Consider the following 23464-nt stretch of genomic DNA (forward strand, 5'->3'; position numbering starts at 1 on the left):
ATGGCCACCAACAAGTGGCCTTTTAGAGTAAGATTCATCTTGTCTGGTTTCCAAAATTCAACCGAGTTAGTTGTACGCATTCACTTTATAGTTGATGGAGAGAAAATGACATTTACAGGCTCTGTTTTTTCTCACCTTGGAGTAAAAATCTGCAGTCAGATAAATTATTCTTCAGAAACGACTGTCTCCATTAACTAAACTATCTGGGGACTGCTTGCAAGGTTGTGAGGATAACATATTCCTGCTCATTTCTCCCTGACTTTCCCTAGAGATTGGTACAGAGTGCAGTGCCTACAGAAAACACAGGCCTGCAGTGGGCATTTGTATAAATGAAAGGCTTATTGGTCTTCATGTTCAACAGCTGATGGTCTAGACCAGTTGCCTTTTATCCTGTTTGTGCTTCTCAAGAGACAAATGAGGTGCTTGGAGACTTTGCTTCAGAGGTGACAGAAAGCTTCTGATCCTGAAAATGGCAGGTAGCTTGCAATGCCAGGTGAGGCTGAGGCATGAAGTGATGACTGCCTGTAGGTATTTCTGTCTAAAAGTGTTTCATGAATTGAGCAAGCACAAGAACTTGCATCTTATAATGGACATGATTTGAGCATTAGGTACAAAAGCAGGTAGTTCTTCCTTTAGGATTAGGAATTAGGATCTTGTATTTGTCATAGCTTTTTATTTGAAGGAGATTTTTCACAGGCAACTAAATACTTATTCTGTGCTGGAAGTTGATAAAGGTTAACTGTGTATTTTCTACTTGACTTTATTTACTTCTGTACCATTTCTCTCTGTCTCCCTCACCAAAATACCTTTCCCTGTTTTCCCTTTTTTTTCCTGTCTTAATTACAGTATTTCTGGAGAACTTTCTTTAACCTATTTTAGTAAGTATCATAATTAACACTGTATTACAAATGGGGTTTTATTTTTCTTTTAGTTGAACATGGTTTACATTTTTTTACTAGTATCATGTAGCTAACATGTATCTATAGAACAGTACACTAATTATACCATACATCAGTTAGTGAGCAGAAATACTTTGTCATCATCTTCTGCTTATTGTTGGTAAATACTTTTATCTGCTGAAGGCTTTTTGTTTGCTTATTTTATCTATTCCTTATCCTTTATTGAATGTTTAGCCAAGAGAGGAAATAAACTCTGTCAAACAAACCAAAATTGTTTTATTTCTTATCTTTTTCTTCCTTGTTGTTTTTGATCTGTAATGAGCATGCAAGTTTAGAAGGCTTATCTTTGCAGTGTTTTGTGTAAGCACTTAATGTTTATGAAACACAGTGAGCTGATTTCTTTTGAACTCTACAAATAAATTTTAAAATAACTTGGGAAGACACACAAACCTAGGAGCTATGCTGAATGATTTTGAGGAAGCAGATTCTAAACTGAACCCTTTCTTTTGCAGGCCCAGATTGCCTTTCTTCAAGGTGAAAGGAAAGGACAGGAAAATCTGAAGAAGGATCTAGTGAGAAGAATCAAAATGCTGGAATATGCACTTAAACAGGAAAGGTATGCTGCTTTAGTGATGAGCACATAATGAAGAAATTCTGAAGACAGATACTTTGTTTCTCTTCTTTATTTTAAAAAAACAAGAAATATTTTTTCTGTATATACTCAGTTCTCAAATTGACAAATAATATTATACTAAATAAAACCAGTAGTCTAAATGTCTGCATTATAGTAAGAACAATAGATAACATTATACTGCTACAAAAACATGCTAATAAAACCCATTGTTGATCAATAAAGAATACTTTTTCCTTGGTAAAATTCCACCTAACTGAATAGATTGTACCTCAGAATTACTGTGTATTCCCTTTTTGTTCAAAGTACTAGCTTTGTTTAATAATATGTGACAAGTGAAATCTTAAATAACGGTTTTCAGTCTAGTAACTACTAGCTTTTAATCTTGCTAAGTTTTTTGTCTTTTCAATATGAAAGACTCTACAGAAATATATTTTGGAAACTAATTGTGTGAGGGATAAGCTGGAGAGGTGGTCTGATTCCAACAGGATGAGGTTCAACAAGGCCCAAGTGCTGGATCCTGCACTTTGACCACAACAACCCCATGCAGAGCTACGGACTGGGGACAGAGTGGCTGGAGAGCAGCCAGGTAGAAAGGGACCTGGGAGTGCTGATTGACAGGAAGCTGAACATGAGCCAGCAGTGTGGCCAAGAAGGCCAATGGCATCCTGGCCTGGATCAGGAACAGTGTGGCCAGCAGGAGCAGGGCAGTGGATAAGTTGTATATCTACTTTATTTTATGTAATTAAATAAAATAAGTAGGAACTGTTCTACACTGTAATATACTCAGCGCTGGTGAGGCCACACCTGTGTTCAGCTCTGGGCCCCTCAGGTCAGGAAGGATATTGAGGTGCTGGAGCAGGTCCAGAGAAGAGCAACAAGGCTGGTGAAGGGACTCAAGCACAAGTCCTATGAGGAGAGGCTGAGGGAGCTGGGGTTGTTCAGCCTGGAGAAGAGGAGGCTCAGGGGAGAGACCTCATCACTCTCTACAACTCCCTGAATGGAGGTTGTAGCCAGGTGGGGGTTGGTCTCTTCTCCCAGGCAACTATCAGTAAGACAAGGGCATGGTCTTAAGCTGTGCCGGGGGAGGTTTAGGTTGGATATTAGGAAGAAATTCTTTACAGAGAGGATAATCAGGCATAGGAGTGGGCTTCCCAGGGAAGTGGTGTATTCTCCATCCCTGGAGGTTTTTTAAGATGAGAGTGGATGTGGCACTTAGTGCCATGGTCTAGTAACCACGATGGTGTTGGATCAAGGATTGGACTTGATGATCTCAGAGGTCCTTTCCAACCCAGCTGATTCTATGATTCTATTCTATGTTCGTCTTTACCAGTTGATCAATTTCTATTTTTTTGTTCATGGGGATTTTCAGTAGAAGTCCCCAGTTTGCTTTATTCCTACCTACACTTTCCTGTTATTCTAATCTTTGAGGCAAACAAGTTGGGTTTTTTAATCATGTTTTCAGAAATCTCTCTGTTCAACTGATTTATTTTAGGCCAAATTTGTTATATTTTTTTTAGTAGTAAAATGTAATTTAAAATTCTTGAATAAAGAGTGTGTTTATGTTACTACTGCAAAACAATAATTGCTTACATACCATTTTCCTATCAGATAATTCCTGCTTCTCTTTAATAAAATATTAATAAAATAAAACTCTCAAATAGTTTATGTTAGTAGAAATAATATTTAAAATATACGCATTTGCAAATGGGGAATAGGATATTGCAGCTAGATAATTTAAAATGGATGCTATTGGTTGTGCAACACTGTATAGCATTTAGATTTACTCATCTTTAGCAGAATACATGCCTTCTATCATCCAGTTCATCTCTTTCTGGTAGGAACCACTTCATCTGCTAACATGGAGCTGCAGCCAGTTTTCTGGCCAGCATTTGCCTCAGGGCTCCAGTGTACTTGCTTCCCCTTTGGGGAGTTCTTGAAGGAATGCTTAAGGTAGATACTCTTTTTGCCCAGGCACTGGGTACTGATCTTATATCACATAGCAAGAAAAATATCAAATGTATGCATAATGGAGATTGCAGATTATAGCTGTGGAAAGGCTCACATTTGAGGCATGATCGCAAGGCTTAGAGTCACAATAAGAGACAATAGAGTATGTTCTTGTTCAGTTAAATATATACTCTAAGTTATATGTATTCTGTGAAGATTTCTTGTATTTCTTAAAGAGATACTCTAAGTTATATATATTCTGTGAAGATTTCTTGTATTTCAAAACTGAGGGAGCTATTCCTGGTTACTTAAAGACATCTCTAGTACTTCATGTTCATAACCCAGACAAATTGGCAATCAAAAATTATCAAACTATATTAATACATTTCTGTGTGCTATCAGAGAAACTTTGTAACATTAAAAAAAAAATCAAAAATTAAACTCCCATATGGATAGTGAAAATGTTCCTCAGTTTTATCTGTAAAATCCACCTAAATTATGACATTTAAAGTCTAGAGCAGTAGTTCCTGTCAGGATTGGGAAAAAACAACTGGTGCCTTCTTATTAGCAGGTTGTATATTGGTATCTTCTATCTTTTGTTGTATGTTTTCCTGCAGTGTATGGCACTAGCCTTCGTTACCCAGGTCAGTAGGCTACAGTCAGCTGGTCTGATCCAGTGTGACAGTTTCAGTACCGGTGTGCAATGGTTCTGTAAGTAAATCTGATGCTTGTGACTGATGTGTCCTAGAGACAGCTATTTATGAGTTTGTGGTTTTAAACAGCAGTTTTATTTGCCAGTTTCTGAAGAAACAGTCTTGTATTTCTGCTGGAAATGTCTCCCAGCAAGTGTTCTTGCTTGATACTTCAAAGAATGGCAACATGCTGAGCTTGGAAGCACTGCTCTCTTTCCCAGCGTTTTCCTGAATCAGCTGTCAGCCAGGTCAGGCCGTAGTCAGCTGCAATGCTGGCTTTTTCTGCTGGGATCTCAGAGCTGGTAAATGAGATCCTACAAGGTAGGAAGAAGATATTTCTGTCAAGTTAGGGGAAGGTTGATGCAGTGTGAGGGGGCAGGGAATCATTCTTGTATTCCTTTATTTCTGTCCTGGCCTTGCAGTATACCAAATGTTTCTTAGCTAGATGAACTAAGTTATGAGTAATGGGACAGAATATGTAATTGTGGCCCAGAGGACTCCCATGTTTGCAGTGCCCTTAGGAGAAGGTGCCATAGGTTTTCTCAAAAACATGCTTTTATGAACTCCTGTTCTTTATAGTGGGTGTTCAGCATTTCTTTTATCAACCAAATGGTTTCAAATTTTAATATAAATAAACAACTTCATGAGCATTATTGTTATTCTCTATTTCATGTCATGTCATTTTGTGGTGGGTGAGGTAGAAAATTACTTACTGATTGTCATGGTTTTCTGACAAACGTAGTTTAATGTTTGGCCTTTATTTTAGTAATTGTGAGATTACCTTTTTGTCGTGTGCATAGGAAGGCTGATTATTTCTGCTGGAGTCTTAATAGACTAAATAGCAAAGAGCTTAGAAAGAGCTAGTGTGTAGTTGAGTCTAGCATTTTTTCAACAGCAGTTTTGATGTAGTTTTGCCAACACCCAGTAGATTGCAGTGTGAGGCTGCTCACAGTTGAGGGTTACTTTTTATGACTTTATCAATACTTACTCCCCCACCAGTAAATTGCATTGTTGCCTCTGAATTTTCAGGAGCTAGCTGAAATGTAGTACTGTTTCTCTCAAGTACATGTCCTATTTCACTTAGTCTAGCTCGCTTCCTGTCTTAACATATTTCAACCAAAGAACTGGACTCCTGAGCCATGTCTCTAGAAACACTTGATTTAATTTTGTGTTGTTTTCTGCGCTGGTGTGTCTGATCAGTGTAAGGCTGGCGCCTTCTACCCTGTGTAGAATATCTTGCCGTGCTGTTCCTGGCAGTCATTCTTGTTTATGTCTCTTGATTTGGCGTCGGCTCCCAGATCTTCTACGGATGTTTTGGCAGGCTCCCTCAGCACAGCTGGATTAGATGCTTCAGGTCTGGCGACAGATATTTCCAAGAAATAGTGGCCTGTTTTGATTGGGGTCAGACTTTTTTCTGTGTGAAGTATTCAGAAAAGTTTCACTGCTCTTAGTCTTAGGAAATTTAGAAGGATGACAGCTTTTAGCTTTTTCCTAAGCAGCTCTTAAAATGTTGTGGCAGCCATGTTGAATGTCTCCAAGCACTGGTTGTGTAGAAGACACGTAGTTCAAAGAAAATACTGCTAATCAAGAAAGGAGAATTGTGTAATGAAGGGCAAAAGCCAAAGAAGTGCTAATATTCATTCTTATCTTAGTGAGGGCATCTACCCAGCAACGTATTTTCACAGTACCAAAGTAGCTTTCTTCCAAACAACTTCAAGGCTAGTTTTCAGATGGAAAATACCTTCTATGAAGTTGTATCCTTCAGGTAGTTATTTTCAAGTAATTTCTCTGTCTCTGCGTACTGTTAATGATCCATATGTCATTAAAGGTAAATCACTCAAGTTGAACAAGTTCAGATAATAAATCTTTGTGACTTGTTTCCCTTTTTCTTTCCCCCAAACCACTTGTTTTTGACCAGATGATGCAAAGGTTGGAGAAACATTGATTTTACTTCATACTTATTTACACAAAAAAAGACCTCTTTTTTGTGATGATAGTATCACACTGCTGTGAACTGCAGAAGGCCGTTTTAAAGCTGTTAATAAGTGGCCCGTGTGATTTCTGAAAAAGTGAAATTAGGTGTGTCAGGTGAGCAGAAGATGTTATTATAGAAACAGATTAAATTAAAACGTGCTAATTGAATAAACTCTAATCAGAATTTGTATAGAAAAGAATTCAAGGTTATTTTGTGAGAAGTTTGATAACCTTTGATTACAATATATATAACTGAATGGTCAAGACTCTACCTTCCAGTCTTGGTGTCTGAATCACAGCTTTCAACCCTTTTCTTAGTGTACTTTAGAAAGAAGATTGTTTCTCTTTCATACCTGTGATATTTTCAACTGTGCCATAAAAAAGTTTCTGAAAATAAATCTCATACTTGCTACTTGAAGAAGTGTAGAAAATACTTCCTTGATGGACTGTTAGTGGTCTATATTGATTTTATGGGATTTTTTTTTAATATTCCTCTGAACTTTAGAAGCATACTGTAGCTGAAGATGAGTTCACTGAGTCAAGTACTATGACATGATACTCATGCTTCTGTTTCAAGTCTGTGACTCGCTCAGACACAGGAATTTGTACTAAATTATTTTAATTTAACCTTATTTTAATTTATGTAACCTTGGGGGTTTTTTGTCATTTTGTGCTTTTTGTTTTTAACTTTCCCAGCAATATTGAAAATAAGTATTGGTTTTTTGGATTTTCAGCTCTTCAGTTACCTCTCTGTTAGAAGAACAACCTCTCCGGTTCTTCTGCCTTATCTGTAGTGCTACTGGTCTCTGCCTGTGATATGCAGAGTTAGATCTTCTGAAAGATGAAATCTTAGTCCAGCTTGGCTTTAAAATAGATTTAAGGGCCAGTGGTGTACAAGACCATGTAATCTGCATTATCCTCTTGAAGAAAAGAATAACAACAAAAGCTTTAAAAGCTGTTGCATTATGAGGTGCAACCAGTTACAAAAACCTGCTATTAACAGTTTAAAATGTGAATAGAATGAAAAAGTCTCATTTTGTTGAACTGACTTTATAATGCTTTTACTAAGAGGAAGGAAGACTATTAATGGTGATTTAAGAGGGAAAGAAATTTAAAAAATGAGCATACATGGATTTAGGAGATGGAAATAAATATACTGAGAAGTTTCAAAATCTGCAGACTGAATCTTTAAAAGATGGATTTTGGAGAACATGGGAGAGATCTGAGGAAAAGGAAATGTACAAGGAATGATCCTTTCAGTGAACCTAGCAAATATTTTACTTAGGTAGGAAATTATTAACAAAAACCTGATAAGAAAATTAGTGAATGCTTAGAGCATAGGGGAACTCTGCATAAGACCAATGAACTGAAAGCAAATGCTACAAAAACTAACTGCTTTCTGAAATTATTTGAAGGAATGGATTAGAACACAGCATATGTCAGTAATCCAGATTAAAGTAGAGTATTAATATTTGCTATGTAAAGTCAAATCAAAACAGATTAAACAGTAAGGTCACTTGAATTCATGACTGTATAAAAAAATCGTAATGTTTAAAGTTGGTGAGGTAGGTTGATGATAGAGGATTTCCTAATTCTTGATTAATCATTACTTTTTATTAGTGATGTTGGAAGAAAAAGTAAACATAGCCTCAGTATTAAACAATAATTTTTTACCAGGGTAACATCTCTCTGCTGTTGAGGTGTAAGAAACAGATAGCTGGAAAAGGAAAGACAAATATTTTGATTGAGCATCCAGCTTTGATTTTATTCTGTTCTTCGTTATTCTTTTCTGTACTGACCAGAATGTGTAACCTTCACTTATTACTGTTAATACATTCCAAGTGCATCCTTTCTCCTTTCCTTGATGGTTGCTGCTCAGCTGAGTTAGAACTTAGTGCTCTGGCTCTTGGGGATTTGGTTCCTTCGTTTGTCTATGTTGCTACACCTAAGAGGCACTTCTTCACTCTTCACTTACCCTTCTCATTCAGAATTAAATATTTATTATCATTAAAATGCAGTTGGATTAGTAGGAAGCTAGTACTGTCAATACTGAAGCATGAGAACTACCAAGCATCAGTTCCCTCAGCACCATTTTGTTAGAAATAATGAGTTTTCTTGGTGAAATGAGAAAAGGCAAAAGAAAACAGTGATACAGTGAAGATGTTTGAGAAACAACCAGGTGTATGTAACAATCAAGAGGTGTAGGTAACTTGAAAACATTTTCTACAGTCGTTCTTTATACAGTCATTTGAGCTTAGCGAGACTTGCTTCATACAATTACAAAGTGTCACACCTGTTAATTTTTTAAAAAAACAAATTTTGAGTGGAAGAATTCCCTTGTGACTAGTAGAATTAATGCACTCATTTTCATGTTGGTGTATTTGAGAGGTTTTTTTATCTTTTGTAACCTGTGTCTTACTGCCCTACACCTAGCTCTGTACATTTGCATTGGAACTGTGTGTATGTGTGTATTTGATGCTTGTCCCACTACTGCCAGGCTGCACACTCAGCATTTTCTGAGTTCTCTGCCTTTTGTTCTGGGTAGGAACTAGTATAAGTGCCACTCTTCTACCCAGTTGTGAATGTCTACAAAACTTTACAGGGCATTAGGATTTTGTTTGGGTTGTCTAAATTTTCATGTTTGCCAGAAAACGATCTTATAAAGTTATAGTGAGTGTGAGAGAAGGAGGGAACAGATTGTGAAACTAGCTAAGGCTTTCTTTGCCTCAGTTTCTCTGTTATGGTGTTGTAAGACTACTCTAATGAATCTTGAAGAATTTATGTGTGCATTTGCAATCCTGTACTACTGTGGTGTTATTTCGTGTGTTTTAAAGTCTTTACTGACTCTGTAGTAGGATGAAACTTTTCAAATTAAAAAGCGTTTCCTTTTTTTTTAAATAGCTACTCTTGTCATTTTATGGCATACTTTGTGGAGTTTATTACATTAGGCCTTCTGAAGGCTAAATATTTTTGGAAGAGAAGTCTCGATTTTGCACTTGGTCAAGTGACAGATGTAGCAGCTTTGAGAGAAACTGGGGTAGGTGAGCTGTCACTGCTAAATCTCACTTATAATAGTTCTAAATGAGAGCTTGCTGCTGTTGGAAAGCACAGCATTTCGAAGAATAAAACTAAAGTTTGCTTAATGGAGGTGACAATATGAGATATGAAGTAGATGGTGCTGAACTGACATGGATAGTAAAAAATATTTCACAGTGAAACACTGGGGGAGGGAAGCAGAAGAGTAACTTGTGTCCACAGGGAGAGAACCTTTTCTGTAGCAAGAACATTTTGTAAAATCTGAAGTCTACTGATATCTGTGTTTCATCACTATTCACTTTGCATGTAAATCTTGGAAAAAATAATTAAACAAAATCACTTATTGGAAGTTGTGGTCAAATGATTTGTTTTGTATTGTTCCTAGCCTAGAAGAAAGGAATGGCTTTTCAAGTGAAAATTGGTGACATTTGTGTGTTTAGAGATACCCTTTATATGTGCTAATAGTTTGGGGTTTTTTTCATTTTTTTCCTTTGTTTTCTTTCAGGGCTAAATATCACAAATTAAAATATGGCACAGAATTGAATCAGGGAGATATGAAGCCACCAAACTATGATTCTGGTAAGAATTTATTAAACATTAGTTCATTACTGGCATAAAAATATAACTGCAGTTTGTGCAAATGCTGAATTGATAGTGTTGATAAAATAAGTTGCTAAATGGAAGCAGTGAGAATAGAGGTAATTAATAAAGACTGTATTTTACTCTTGTACAATTAAAAATAATGCTAATGCTCTAAAAGAGTCTATTAATAAATCAAATTAGTTTAGATTTTAAAAAATCTAAACCCAAATGAAAAATCTGCTCTTGGAGAATAGTTTTTTCTCTCTCTTAGTAATGTGTATGGATATTTTAGAACAGGATGATACTAGATTCATAACTGTAGAATCCTTTTATCTTTGGATAATTTATCTGAATGAAATATATAGTACATAATGTTTTGTTCGATTATCTCAGTGATATTTCGGGAGAAAAATAATGAAAGTACATATTAGACATAAGTGAGAGTTTGTGAGTGGGGGATTTATTTAGAGAATTCAAATCATCATTGGAGATGCATTCAACTAACTTCAGTGTAATGCTGTAAGAGGACAGTTTTTCGCCTTGGTCTCTGGAAAGCTGATTTACTTAGAGTTTTCATCTGCTACTTCAGACAAATAGATATAAGCACTGAACTTGAGGAATTAAGAATTTAAATTATTTCCTTTTATTCTTCTATCTCCCTATCCTTTCCTCAGAAAAAAAGGAAGAGGTACAGAGATTTGGTTACAGGTCAAGCCACTGAAAGAAGTAATAGGTGATGTTTTTTGTATCTTAGTCCCCTGATACTCTTACTAAAACAAAATTGGAGCCCCTGTACATAAAGGTAGATCATAGAAAGTCTGCAGACCTCAGCTTTGTTACTTGGTTTGTGGAGGGGACGGTCTGGTTTACTGTCATGGTTAATTCTTGCCTCATTAGTTTCAGAAGGTCATTAATAAAACCCTAAACAAACAATAAATCCAACCCCACACCAACTGCTAAAGACTTTTCTTGTTCAAGTTATAATGAATTTTTGAGATATTTTACTTCATGTTATTATCAAGGTTGTTTCCTTAACTAAGTGGAAGACTCCACTCTTTATTTGGACCACTAGAAAACCTTGTTCTGACCATACTAAAATCCTAGACAACTTCTTTTTTTTTTTTTTGTAATTTCTCAGAATGCAGCTACAGCATGTTGCTCAGTTTCTAGGGGAGGAATGTCATGCAAGGCCTGTCTTGCAAGCAGAACCATAGCCTGTGCATTACTTCTGCAAAATGAACTTTAGTGCAATTACTTGTGTTAAAATTCCATTATCCTCATTTATCCCATTGTATTCTATATATGTAGCTATCAGAAATGCATACTTTTGTTCTCTATTAAATATGGACTGATTGGTGATACACTTAAAGTAGAAATTTTGTTATAGAAATTTTGTTATAATGCTCCTTTGAAGTTGTCTTTGATAGATAGTTGAATGTCCATATATTTTCACTGCTCTGTCCCTGTTTTTCCTGCCCAGTCATGAAAAAATGTGAAAGTGTTTGTAGCAGTTCTTCCAAATGGGTCCTTTTTGGTTGTTTTCTTTATAATCACTTGGGAATCAGTAAAACAATTTAGAAGAAAAGAGTTCCATCTCCTGGTAAAGGGATGCCTTTTTAAAAAAAAATTATACTATTTGTGATACCTTCTGCTATTATTTGCTCATGATGCAAGTCCCTCTGTTCTTATCTATGAACCATTGTCACTGGTAGTGGTCATCAGATTTGAGGAGACTAAGCACAAGAACATTCTTGCCTGTGGATGTAGTTAATAGTGCCTTCAGAAGAAGGGTTTTTGCTTTCCAAAGGAATTTTCAGGCAGATTTACCTCAGTCATGTTTTAATAATTATAGACTGAGCTTTGGTAGCTGTGCTTCGGATCCAGCTGTGTTCAGTTGTCATTGGAAAATTATTGTGCAGTTGATTATTTCCTGTGGTTGCTATTAAATGAATTTGTGAATTCAAGATGGCTAAAACTCATATGGCTCTCCTTGCACGTGAATTCTGATCAATCTTTGATAGTTTCTTTGGGAAGGTGTTGGGGTTTTTTTGTGTGTGGCATTAATTCAGTTTAAAGGTAAATGACTTCCTAATGAAAATAACAGCTTTCCCACATCCCATATCAAGTTACTCATAGGATTATACTAGAGGTTTTTCTTGTTCTTAATTTTTGTTTACACAGGAAGATTGCTCATCCTTCAGTGTTTGGACCACAAGGTTTTCAAGTTTTGTAGTGGTTTTCATAGACAATAAATCAAGATCTCTTATCTTGGGAAGAATATGCATCTCCTGGAGGACAATAAAAGAACCTCACTGTTGTGTAGTTTGAAGCTATACATGCAGTCAACACATAGCTGTTTGTTGCCAGCATTCAGATAGTTTTCTTACCAGAGCAGTGAAATTATTTTTTTTTTGTAGATTTTTCTAGGGTAGCAACATTTGCATACAAATTTATGGTTGGGGAAAATGTGGTGAAAATTTTTCAATAACTTTTCAGTTAAAAAATAAGCAAACAATCCCTGCTGTTTGTTTGGTTTTTTCCTTCTACAAAACTGATACAAATAAGGATGAATTTAAATTGAGCAGGTCTGTTTGTTTATGTCGAACTGTCAAGGTGAGTTGAAAATTGATGTCATGCTGCCGTTGCATTTGGTATCGTTAGCAGTTAAAATATTTGTATTCAGACTTAATATGAGCAGCAGTTATTTTTGAAGGCTAATGCAAAAATGGAACTCGAGATTGTCTATGTCATTATGTACCCTGAAAGAAAAAGTATTACATGGGACTTGGGCATGTGAGACCAGAGGGAAGGCATGAATGACTAGTGGAACATGCTCTCATAGAGTAGGATGATCCTGGCAAATTTTATGTGTATGTAGTACTACAATTATGTGCCATGTGCATTTTTTTTCTCTCTTGATTATTGGCACTTTGAATTTTTTAGGTTTTTTTAATTAAACCATTCCTAATCATTTTAAGACAGATCACATTTGTCTTTACAAGTGGATGGGCATCTTTTATGAAAATAGGAAAAGGAAAAAAAATTAATAAAATAATCTTTTTCAGATGAAGGGAATGAGGCAGAGATTCAGCCACAACAGAATAGTCAGCTAATATGGAAACAAGGACGACAACTGCTAAGACAGTAAGTGTTGATAAAAGGACTCAGATATTGAATGCGAAAGAACAAATCTGGTAATGAAATGTGATTTTATTAGATTTTATTGAAAGAAAAGTTATTGTGTGTGACGAAGTTCATTCAACTCCTACCCTACTTTTCCTTGGTTTTTGAAACATTTCAATATTTCGGAACTTCAGGTGAGAAGGTTTGTCAAGTCACAAATGCCTGATCTCATTTACTTTTCTTTCAATGAGTATAATCAAACAATTTGCTTGGGAGAACAGTGGGTCATGGCACTTTGCAATTAAAAAACAACACACAGAAGTAATTCTGCTAAGAGCAGAATTGTATTGTGTAAAATAAAACCAGCTAGCACTGGAGAGGAAAAACTTTTATTTTTGCCTGTTCGAGGTGCAGAAAAGAGTAACATCCAGGAGGCTAGACGAGACATTTTATAATTCTCAGTTCATCTGAATGAAGCAAATGTCTATAAATCTAAATTGGTTTTTGAATTGTGATCATAATGAATAAATTAATTGCCAAGATATTTGGTTTGTTGCAAAGAATTAAATGAGAGGGGTGTGAGTCAATAAGGACAGTCTGGAGCTTATATAAAAGGACCTTTTTCCAAGGAATTGTTCAGAAGTTAAATTTGTTTGTTGGATGGCTTATACATGCTTTTCTTTTGCAAGAGCTCAAATCTTTACATGCATGTTGGATAAATGTAAATAGAGTGGTCTTGACTTGGATCAGTGAGTCTGAAGACAAGTCATTCCTTCTCAGTGCAATTCATGAGTGACACAGTGCTGAATAGAGTGCATATTACCAACAGACTCTGTTTTGCATAGGTGACTTTTTTGATTTTTCTATAGCCAACAATGAGTATTTCTCTCCTAATGTGGTTATGTGAATGATATTGTTAAATAATTGGAGGAGAATGTTCTTGCAGGAAGAGTGCATGTCCTTGATTTGTAACAGCTGTTACTGTAAGATAGCATTTCCCTTCTTTAGAGTTGTCTAGAATATTAACCCTTTAATCAGTTCAGTGCTATTAACTCCAGATTCTGGAGGGAAGGACAGAGACCAATTTTTAATTTTTCTTTTTTTAAATCATATATTCCTCCTGTTTCCCTCAAAGGCAATATGGCATATTGATGAAAGAACCAACTTTAGACCTAAAGAGCCAACTTTAGACCTTGAGGTTTTCATACAAGGATGCTTGCTGCCCAGCCTTTATATGGAAGAGAAATTAATATTTAGCAGATCCATTGCAGAATAAAGGAAAGGCAAGACAAAGATTTTATCCAGTCTAGCGCATCATAAATAACAACTCTCACTAATAGCTACAGCTATAGAGTTTGGGTTTTATTTTCTCTGTTTTCTAGGCTTCTAATAATGTTTATATTGGAACATATCTGATACTTCTTGTATCTAGTTTCCATGTGTCGCGGAATAAAATGACCATGTTGTATATGCAACTGTGGTGATTTTTATAAAGCAATTGTAAATATTTTAATTGAAAGTGCTTTTCCACGCATTTTAGTAAATGAATGAATAACGTATTGTATAACCTCTGACTGCTAGGCTTCTCAGTGACTGTAGAGGCTGGTACTGCAAGAGGCAATCCCTCTGCAGCTGGTACAGGATGATTTATAAGCATGTTTCATTAGCTCAGCACCATCCTTTGCTAAGCTGAGGGATTGAAGATGAATTTAGGGAGAAGTTTTCATTTACTGTTTTTGCATAAGTGGGATGTGCATGGAAGATTAGCATGAGTTCTCTTCCTACAGGTATCTACAAGAAGTGGGCTACACGGACACGATATTGGATGTGAAGTCAAAACGAGTGCGAGCTTTATTGGGCCTCTCAAGTGATGCTTCAGAAAAAGAAAACAGAAATCAAGAGCCGATGGTAAATGGCACAGAGGGCCAGATGAAAGAAAGCACAATGATCGGGTAAGCATCAAGATGGCATTATCTTTATGTATAAATGCACTTAATGCTGTTGAACAAAATTTTTGTTTACCAGGAAGATTTCAGGGTTCCCTAGTTGGAGATTAGAGCAATTGTGGCAAATTTCATTATATTAAACAATAAGTATGGAAGTAACTCTTGAGATTCACATCTTAAAAGCACCATAAATTATTTTTTTTAGTTGAATGGCAGCACTAAGTCAAGTCAAACCTCTTGAGATACGGTTGCAAAGTGTTTAGAAGTCGGCATTGTTTCAAGTTAGTGGTTTATTTGTATTGCTGGAAACTTTTCTGGGTAGATTGCAGGCTTTGCCTTTCTGGTCTGTGCTGACTGTGACATGATAACCTATACAAGGGACAGGATTTTTTTTTGACTGAATCTGAAAAACAAAGTCACTCATTACATTCTGAGTAAGTTTTTGATTTTCCACTGATGAATATGCATAGGTAAATGTGACTCAATGTAAGGTACTAATTTCTGTCTTTTAATATTTCTAATACTATGGAAAGCCAGTCCAAGACAGTAAAAACTTAAGCTTACTTTTGCTTTTAAGTAATGTTGAAAATTTAGGGGGCTTTTTTCCTTTTTCTTCTCTTTTCCATGCAGAGTTTAAAAAAAAAAGGTAAAGTTAAACTTAACTGTAAAGGCTTCAGGAAAATAACCTATTTGGTTTTGTTTAAGATATTGTAGTTGCAAAACTAGAAAAATAATGAAAATCATGCAGAATTGTATGAACAATAGATGAGGTAGCTGCTTCCAGTAATTTGTGCTGCATCAACAAGTACAGCATTCCTCAAAGATTATCACTCTTTTTTCCTTTTCTATACTGATGTGGCAAAATTCAAGACCTTTATTTTCTAAGGTCTAACACTGTTATATGAAACATTCTGTCTTTTAAAAAGCATTTGTAAAATTTCATTTATACCTACCAGATAGTTGCAGCAACTTTAGGCCGAAAAGTTACATAAGAGCAGAAGTTCATTGTTATATAATTAAATTTAATGCTGTGAGGTGGAAAATTTGAACATTTGAGAAAACCTGTAAACTACTAAAATATATTGTGCTGTTACATAATTGACAAGTCATGTCATTTCTGTACAGCAACTTTGTTTTTAAGAACAAGGAATGCTTGATAGATGGCAATAACAATTTTGACTTTATTTCTCGTGAAGGGATCACTTCCTCTTAGAGGAAGTGGGTAAACAAAGCTTCTCTTCTTACACTTCAAAATTTATTTATATGTATTTACTTAGTTTTAAACAGATGTATGTATAAGTTAGCTATTTGATGGATGAAATGCTGGGACAGTGGTTTTGATATAGCAGTTTTGGATACATTTGCATTCCTTTCTTATCTACTTGCTTTTGGGGTAGATATGATATTAGGTTTAACACTTTGTAGTTTAGTCCATGGCTGAGGACATTCACTGGTGGTCTAAAATGAGCTCCCTTCCATTGTAGTTCTGCAGCTTGTCTGCTGCAAGGCTGGTCAGGCTACACACTTTGTAAAGCTGTTTTCATCTTGCTGGTGATGCATAAGATGGCAGACTCTATTAGAAAGCTCAGGGGAGCATTTTGAGAACATGATGAGCAAGAAGGGACTCCAGTGGAAGAATTTTCCAGGGTTCTTATTCAACATAGTCATGTCAGTCTTCTTGGGTAATTCTGAGTTTGTGGATGGCCTCACTGAGGGGAAAAAGTCATGATTTTATGAAAATTCCTTGAACAGTCTGAGTACAGGACTAGCTTTCAATGCCATTATTCTTCTGGGTGTTTCAATTACACTTTCAGACCATCTCTTCCAATTTACCTTTCAGGAAGCATTCTGTGGCTTTCTTCCTGGCAGAGACTGCCTGTTATTTAACAGCTATTTTATCCTGTGCTACTAGATACTGTAAAATGTTACACCTTGCTGTTTCTGTGGCTTGTGGCACTGTTCACCTCCTCCCAACTGCATCATCACTTGCCTCTGAGATTTCAAAGTGCAGCTTTATGGTAGATGAGAAATCAGAAATGTTACCTGCCTCATCTATTGACAAGAGACATTACTTAAACATATATAGAACAGCTTCTTTTTGAAAAGTATTAGCATTGAATAGGTCACTAAGATTTAACGCACACTGATCTTGCTCCTAAACCCAACTGAAATTCTTACTGAGTGTCTGAAAATTTAATTCAATGCTTTTCTACCTGGGTGGCAGAACTGGGAAAAATTTAGGTTATTCTGCTAAATTGTGGCTTACAGTTGAGGAAGGTGCACCCTTTGGAGCAAACTCACTAGCACTAGGCTGCTTACTGTGAGGGCAAAAGGATTGGCAGTTCTTTAGCAGCCTCTTGTTATTCCTTGCATGTATGTAAAGCGAGAAACGGATTTGGGCCACAGCAAACTTGTACAGTTGGAAGGAATGCAATGAACAAGTGTTTGCAGTTTTGTAGTGGTAGAAGAAGAAAGCTACAGTGAGAAAGCGGAAAAACAAGAAACCAAACAAAACCTTAGTGCAATTCCAGGAAGTTTAAGGACACGTGTGAGTGGTTACCAGGACCATCAGACATTGGGAGAGTTACAAACTAAAATGGAGATGGAAGACTCTGTAACTGTACAGATACAGTGAAATCTTTGTAGGAGAAAACTTTGCTATCGCCACAGAAACCTGTGAACTGCTCAAGCAGATTTTTTGGTTCAAAACATTTAATGAACTTTGATACATATCTGCTAGCAATTCTGAGGCCAGTGGTCAGCCTGAAGATGTTTTAGTTACATTTGAGGAGCAGAGCACTGGGCAAAAAGTAATGCATGAAAATAAATGTAGTCTAACAAGGAATGCACCTCTGTTGGAGTGAGAAAAGACAACTCATAGTCTGTTTGATTTGTTTGATCTTGGAAGAACTGTGTAATACGGACCCAACTGAGTCTGTGGATTTTAAGTCTGATTTTTAGAAAAATCTTTACATGGAATGAAGAATGTGAGAAGCAGAGAGTACAGGACTTGAGTGAAGAGAAAGCTTATGCAGGAGAAATGCTAAAGACAAATCAATAGGAGTTCAGAAAGAATATGGGTGAATGTGATGAAGACAATGTACAATAGAGGAGAAAAAGTAGGGTAAAACACAAGGAATATAGTTTCAATGATGCATTTCAATTACAGGAAGATGGAAGGCACATTAGCTTTTAATTTCCTTAAAGATTTATCCATATAGCAGTGTAAATTGCAGAAAGAACAGATTGGCTAAACTGCCTTCCATACAACTGAACACCGATGTGATAAATCCACAAAAAATTAAAAATTGATATTTGATGCTTTTATGCATATAAACCACTTAACCATATGGTTATCTCTTTGGGGAGAGAGGGAGTAATGGAAACGGGAAGCAAAACTTCCTTTATGTTTTAACTATTGTTTTTTGGTAATCAATCAATACTTTCTTAGTGAAATGGAAGAGTGGTGGAGAACAAAATAAATTAGTACTGAAAGAAATTCCAGTAAAAGAATGGGAAAACTCCTTCTCAACACAGTCTGATTTTAGCACAATTTTTTGTGTAAGCCTATTAATTCGTGCATAGTACTTGTTGCTGCTACTCAACCTCCTTCAGCAATACCTCTCATCGATCTCTGACTGTACTTCTGACCACAGCAGAAATCCATACTTCTCTTATTTTTTTTTTTTTAAATGCCTTTGATTGTTGTGAGGATGCCCTGGCATTTTCCCTCTGACCTCGGAGATGTGTGAAGTGTATACTTTGTGGTGTGCAGGGAGGATATTCCTCCTCTGTTCAGCTTACTACATCCTTTACAGATTTTTGAGTTGTTTGTTATACCAGAACTTGCCTGTTATACAAGTTATATCTTGTTGTCTGTCCTTCATACCTATTTCAACAGATAGGGTTTGGACACCTCAAAGTTCAGCCTTTTTATGGGAAAGATTAGTGAGAATGTTTGGAGTAATTATTGTGAAGTTGATGCTGTTTGCTTTGGTATGTAGAAGCATAAGATGGTTACTGTAGTGCAAATACTTAATATAACAATATTTATTTGCAGCAGAGAATATGTAAATTGACTTCTACTAGGCCGCAGTTTAGAAAATTGCCGTCTGGTCCCTCATACCTCTCACCTTAATTTTGTGTATCTTAAAGGGTTGCAGTTACATCAGAGACCTTCCCCTTTTGGTACAGTGATGAACAAACTATTGTTGTCTGAATTTCTTCATCCTTAGGTGAAGTAGCTTCAGACTTTGTGTTACTAGCTGCTACATCTGTGCCTAAACTTGTATTCTTACATTGCCTATTTATTTGCTAATGCACAGATCGTCTTGAAAACTTTAGCACTCAAGATATCATGTGGATTTTGAATGCACCCTGCAAGATTTTGAATCCATAAGTGAAATGTTAATATGATAACGTGAGCTAGATATAGTCCTGTTTTCACTTATTTCATGGAATGTAAAAGGGAATCAGTTTTCAGTTTCTTCAATCAGCTCACTTGCATTACAAAAGATAAGTACCACTTGGCATGACTGGACTCAAAAATAGATACTAAAATAATAACCTCATAATAATGGTTTAAATTCTTAACACTTGCAGTGAGAGAAATGGGTGCTTTCCCCCAACAAACTGAAGCAGAAATGAAAGCTGCCTGCAAACATCATTTGTAGCCTTGAAAACATGACAGTTACTTAAGTGTCTTTAGTTCACTTATTACCTCATTTTTAGTAGTTTTATCTTAATGAGTGAAACCTAAACAGTAAAATTAGTTTACCTTCTTGAAGGTGTGTATTTGATGTGAGTGGAAGCAAATATAATAAAGGAACAGAACTGGAAAGGAATGAACATATAACAAACATATGTATGTATATACATATGTATGAATGTGTGTATATATGAAATGGTATAGGTAAATTATCTGAGTTCTTCCTATGGGTTTGATCATTAGAACTGTAAATAGCCAATAGAAATTTTTAAAGAAAAACCGTTCTGGGTGATATGTCAGTCTCTCTTTGAAACTAGTCTACTGCCCTTTTTTTCCCTATTGAGCTGTATATGGCTTCCACCGCCTCTACTTTACATGAGCAAAAAGGCATCAAACCTCAGGATTTGAAAGCAAATCCAAACACCTTTTCAAAGATTAAAATTAAACATTTTGAAAACCTTACCTTTCTGATGTACAACAAATCATTCTAACTGACACTTCCGTGAATGAACGTCTTTCTATACCAGAAGGCCTTAATAACTCTTTTGCATCTCTAAATCCTATTAACACTGACCCATGTAATGAAAATGCTGCATACTGGCTGATGAATGTTGTGTGTTGGCTAGCTTATAAAATGGTTTATTTGGGAAAATATCTCTGAATTTATCAACCTGAGGTAACATCTGCCATGAAGACTTCCAAAATGGCATGCAAGACTATAATATTTAATTACAAAAAGAAAAAAAAATGCAAAATCTGTTTGCTTTATTTACTTTACTGGTGGGGTTTCTTTTTCAACTTTTTCCTGTTTCTCCCTGCCTCCATCTTGCAGTGACCTAACAGGCATTTCAAAGGTACCTGGTTTATGCCAGATAAAGTAGATAAATTGTTTTTTTTTTGTGAAGAAAATAGTATGAATGAACCACACTTTTGATTGGCACAGTTCTATGGCTTAAGGGTTTGAGGGATGCTTCTCGGAAATGTCACGTAAGATTCGTGGTACAGAAAGAATGGGGAGAAAGAGGCAGAGGAGTTGTGCAGCGGTAGAGAGAAAAGAAAAGAGAGGGGAGGTGAATAGGGAAATAATTTATAAAAGTTACTCTGGTACTTCAAACATTAGGTTTTATTTTTTTCTTTATAAAACTTGTTTATTTGATTATATTATAGTTATCTGACTAGATTTGGCAAGAGAAGTGGCTGTTCCTTTTTAAATGCTATTCCTTCGCAATTCCAAATTAGATCCAAACCATTTTGTAAGTATTGCTTACTAGTTGTAATATTTTGCACTAGTTCTTGCATTGTGTGATGTGAATTCATAAGAGGTTTCAAAGGTTGTGACAGACTGTTTAACCTGCCCTGTGTTCTTTGTGTGTAAATTTTCATGATTTTAAATGTTCCATAATTTTATAAATTATTATGTTGATATTTTCTGTGCTGTGTTATGAAAGATTTTACACAGTGTTGAAGATCTAATGAATTGTTCTTAAAGATAGTCCTCATTGAATTTGCATGCGTTTATTTAAACGAGTACAGTTCAAATGAACTTAACTAGCCACATTGAAAAGACTATGGTAAAACATATGATAACTAAATTCTAGGGGAAATAGATAAAACTTATGATGACCATGCAGTAGCATATTTTGATAGTAGGAGGAAACTGAACCAAAGAAAATGGCTCAAGAAAGACTACAGTAGAATAGCTCTGAATGCTGGGTTACAACAGGTTCTTTCCTGTACAGGCCCCACAAACATTTCTCAGCCTAACTTTAACTTGTATTTATTTAACTTTACTGTGGTATTTCTTCCTGCTTCTGAATTTAACAATAAAATCCTGGTTTTATTTAAGATAACTGGTGTATGTCTTGGATAAAAGAAACAAACAAAAAAGGCTTTACTTTTTCCTTTGGGGTGTGAGTAGGACATGAGGCAGTTAATGGCCTTGTGGTTGGGCAGTTCATGGTAGAAGTTTGAGACTCTCCCTGGGCATGACCACAGACTTCAGAGTTATTATCAACAAAGGAAAAGGTAATGATAGATATATTGATTGTGTTAGTTACAAAAAAAATACGTGTCTCTGATGTGACTTTAGTCTAAGTTAAACTTGACTTTGCAATAGGAAACGTTCTGGATCATGTTGGAAGCAGGAAAGGTATCACTGATGTGCTGTTTTAGTTTCCACGTAACTTTACCTTATCTATAGGCTGCTACTTTTCACTCAGTAAGAAACAGGATTTATGTTAAGATCCTGAATATTAAATGTTGAGAGCAAATACATTCGCTCTCAACTATACATTTTGTAAAGCTGCTAATATTTCAGTGTCAGAACCAATTGGATTTTTACACAAAATACTTGCCTTGAGACATGTCACTGTTGGGCAGAAAATAAAGAGTTGGTTTTATGGCCTGCAGAGCCCCAGAGAGAGCCAGGCTTGCTTTAAATAGTACATGTGGAATATCCACAAATCATATTTTTTAGATTTCATGGGAAGATATTATTATTTTTAGTCGTAAAGGGGCCAATGGGTTAAGACAAATCTGAATATTTGAACAGCCTGTAAAATATAAGTTGGGATCAGATTTTCACAGCCATCACAGCTGCAGAAAATTCTGGCAACTTCCCCTGAGGAGGAAAATATTCCCATGAGTTCAGGTTTATGTTGCTTTAGGGGAGGTAAGTACTTCAGTTACCATCCCATTTGTAACAAGAATTTTGTGTTTTAAACAGGGAAGTGTGTTTTGTCTTTGGGGATCAGAAGTTCCCTTTTTTAAGAATACTGTTCACGAAATTGGTGCACTGTCCCATCCGTTAGTACTCAGCAGCATTAGTCTAGCTATACTTACCTTCTGGCACTACTTATTAGTATGGCTGGGACAAGCAGTTAGTCCTGTTGTACTTAATCATGTGCAGGCAGGAGTAGCAGGTAATCTCTCTGTCCCAAAGAATTTCCTGTCTAATTGGATAAGGCTGTTGGAAAGGAGAATGTGATACACAGAGTTAACAGTATCAGATAGAAGATTTTATATTGGTTAAATGATTTTTGGTTGGTTGGTTGGTTGGTTGGTTGGTTGGTTAGGAGGTGCTAAGTCAACTGGGATGAAACCTCAGGGAAATAAGTTAAGTGTTGGGGAAAAAACCACACAAGAGTGCTGCTGCAGAGTATCACTGAGAAAGGAGCAGTGAGAAAGAGATTCAGAGCAAGCTGCTGAGGAGCACAGGGTTGGAAGTCCTGCCACAGTCTGGTTGCTCTATGCTCTCTGCTTTGGCAGGTTCTGTAGCTGCTCCTGCTGTCTGAGGTTTCTGCCTTATTTTTCTCCAGTAGTTTTTCATTAGACTATATGACTAGGGAAGAAGGAAAAAACCATCCTAAGTTCTTGCACTTTGAAAATTACGTTCTCCCTTACATGTGTTGTGATCTGGAACAGTCCAGAAAAAGGAATTGTCCTTTTTGAGACCTTTTTGAGGTTTTTGATCTCTATTTATTTGCAGCAGGTTCTGAACCTTGCCGTGCTCTTGCCTCACTCATACTTATAATACTACAGTTTGTGCATCAGTCCCTGCTTTTGGAACTCCATTCTATTGTTTTCACCCTTTTTTTTTTTTTTTTTTTTTTTAATACTCCAAGCTACAAAACCCCTGGTAATGTTGAATTGACTTTCTTTTTCTTAAGTGGAATTTAAAGTAATTAATTTTACTACCTTATCTCTGAATATATTTTTGCCACTTCTGCCTTTTTATGTTGCTTTGTGAATGACCTCATAAGAAAAACGAACTAACCAGATGGAAAATAATGAAACAAACAAACTTCAAATTGCCATCAAAGTACATAACATAAATTAGCTAAGGCCAGACATTTTCTCAAGTACATTTTACATTATTCTTAAGTGTTAATGCTGACAGTAATATCTAAAATACATTATGTTTA

General features: G+C 36.0%; 1 protein-coding gene across 6 annotated transcripts in view; it reads left to right on the plus strand.

The window, feature by feature from the left end:
- STRN (striatin) overlaps positions 1–23464 on the plus strand; it is a 67054-nt gene that overhangs the window by 11354 nt on the left and 32236 nt on the right. For all 6 annotated transcript variants that reach the window (XM_027641267.1, XM_027641270.1, XM_027641265.1 and 3 more), the window contains exons 2-5: positions 1412–1515; positions 9688–9761; positions 12830–12908; positions 14675–14839. In XM_027641267.1, coding sequence (XP_027497068.1) covers positions 1412–1515; positions 9688–9761; positions 12830–12908; positions 14675–14839 — 422 coding nt within the window. The remainder of the gene's footprint in view (positions 1–1411; positions 1516–9687; positions 9762–12829; positions 12909–14674; positions 14840–23464) is intronic.

This window comes from Corapipo altera, unplaced genomic scaffold (genome assembly GCF_003945725.1).
Source record: "Corapipo altera isolate COAL_440 unplaced genomic scaffold, ASM394572v1 48b, whole genome shotgun sequence".
Taxonomy (NCBI): domain Eukaryota; kingdom Metazoa; phylum Chordata; class Aves; order Passeriformes; family Pipridae; genus Corapipo; species Corapipo altera.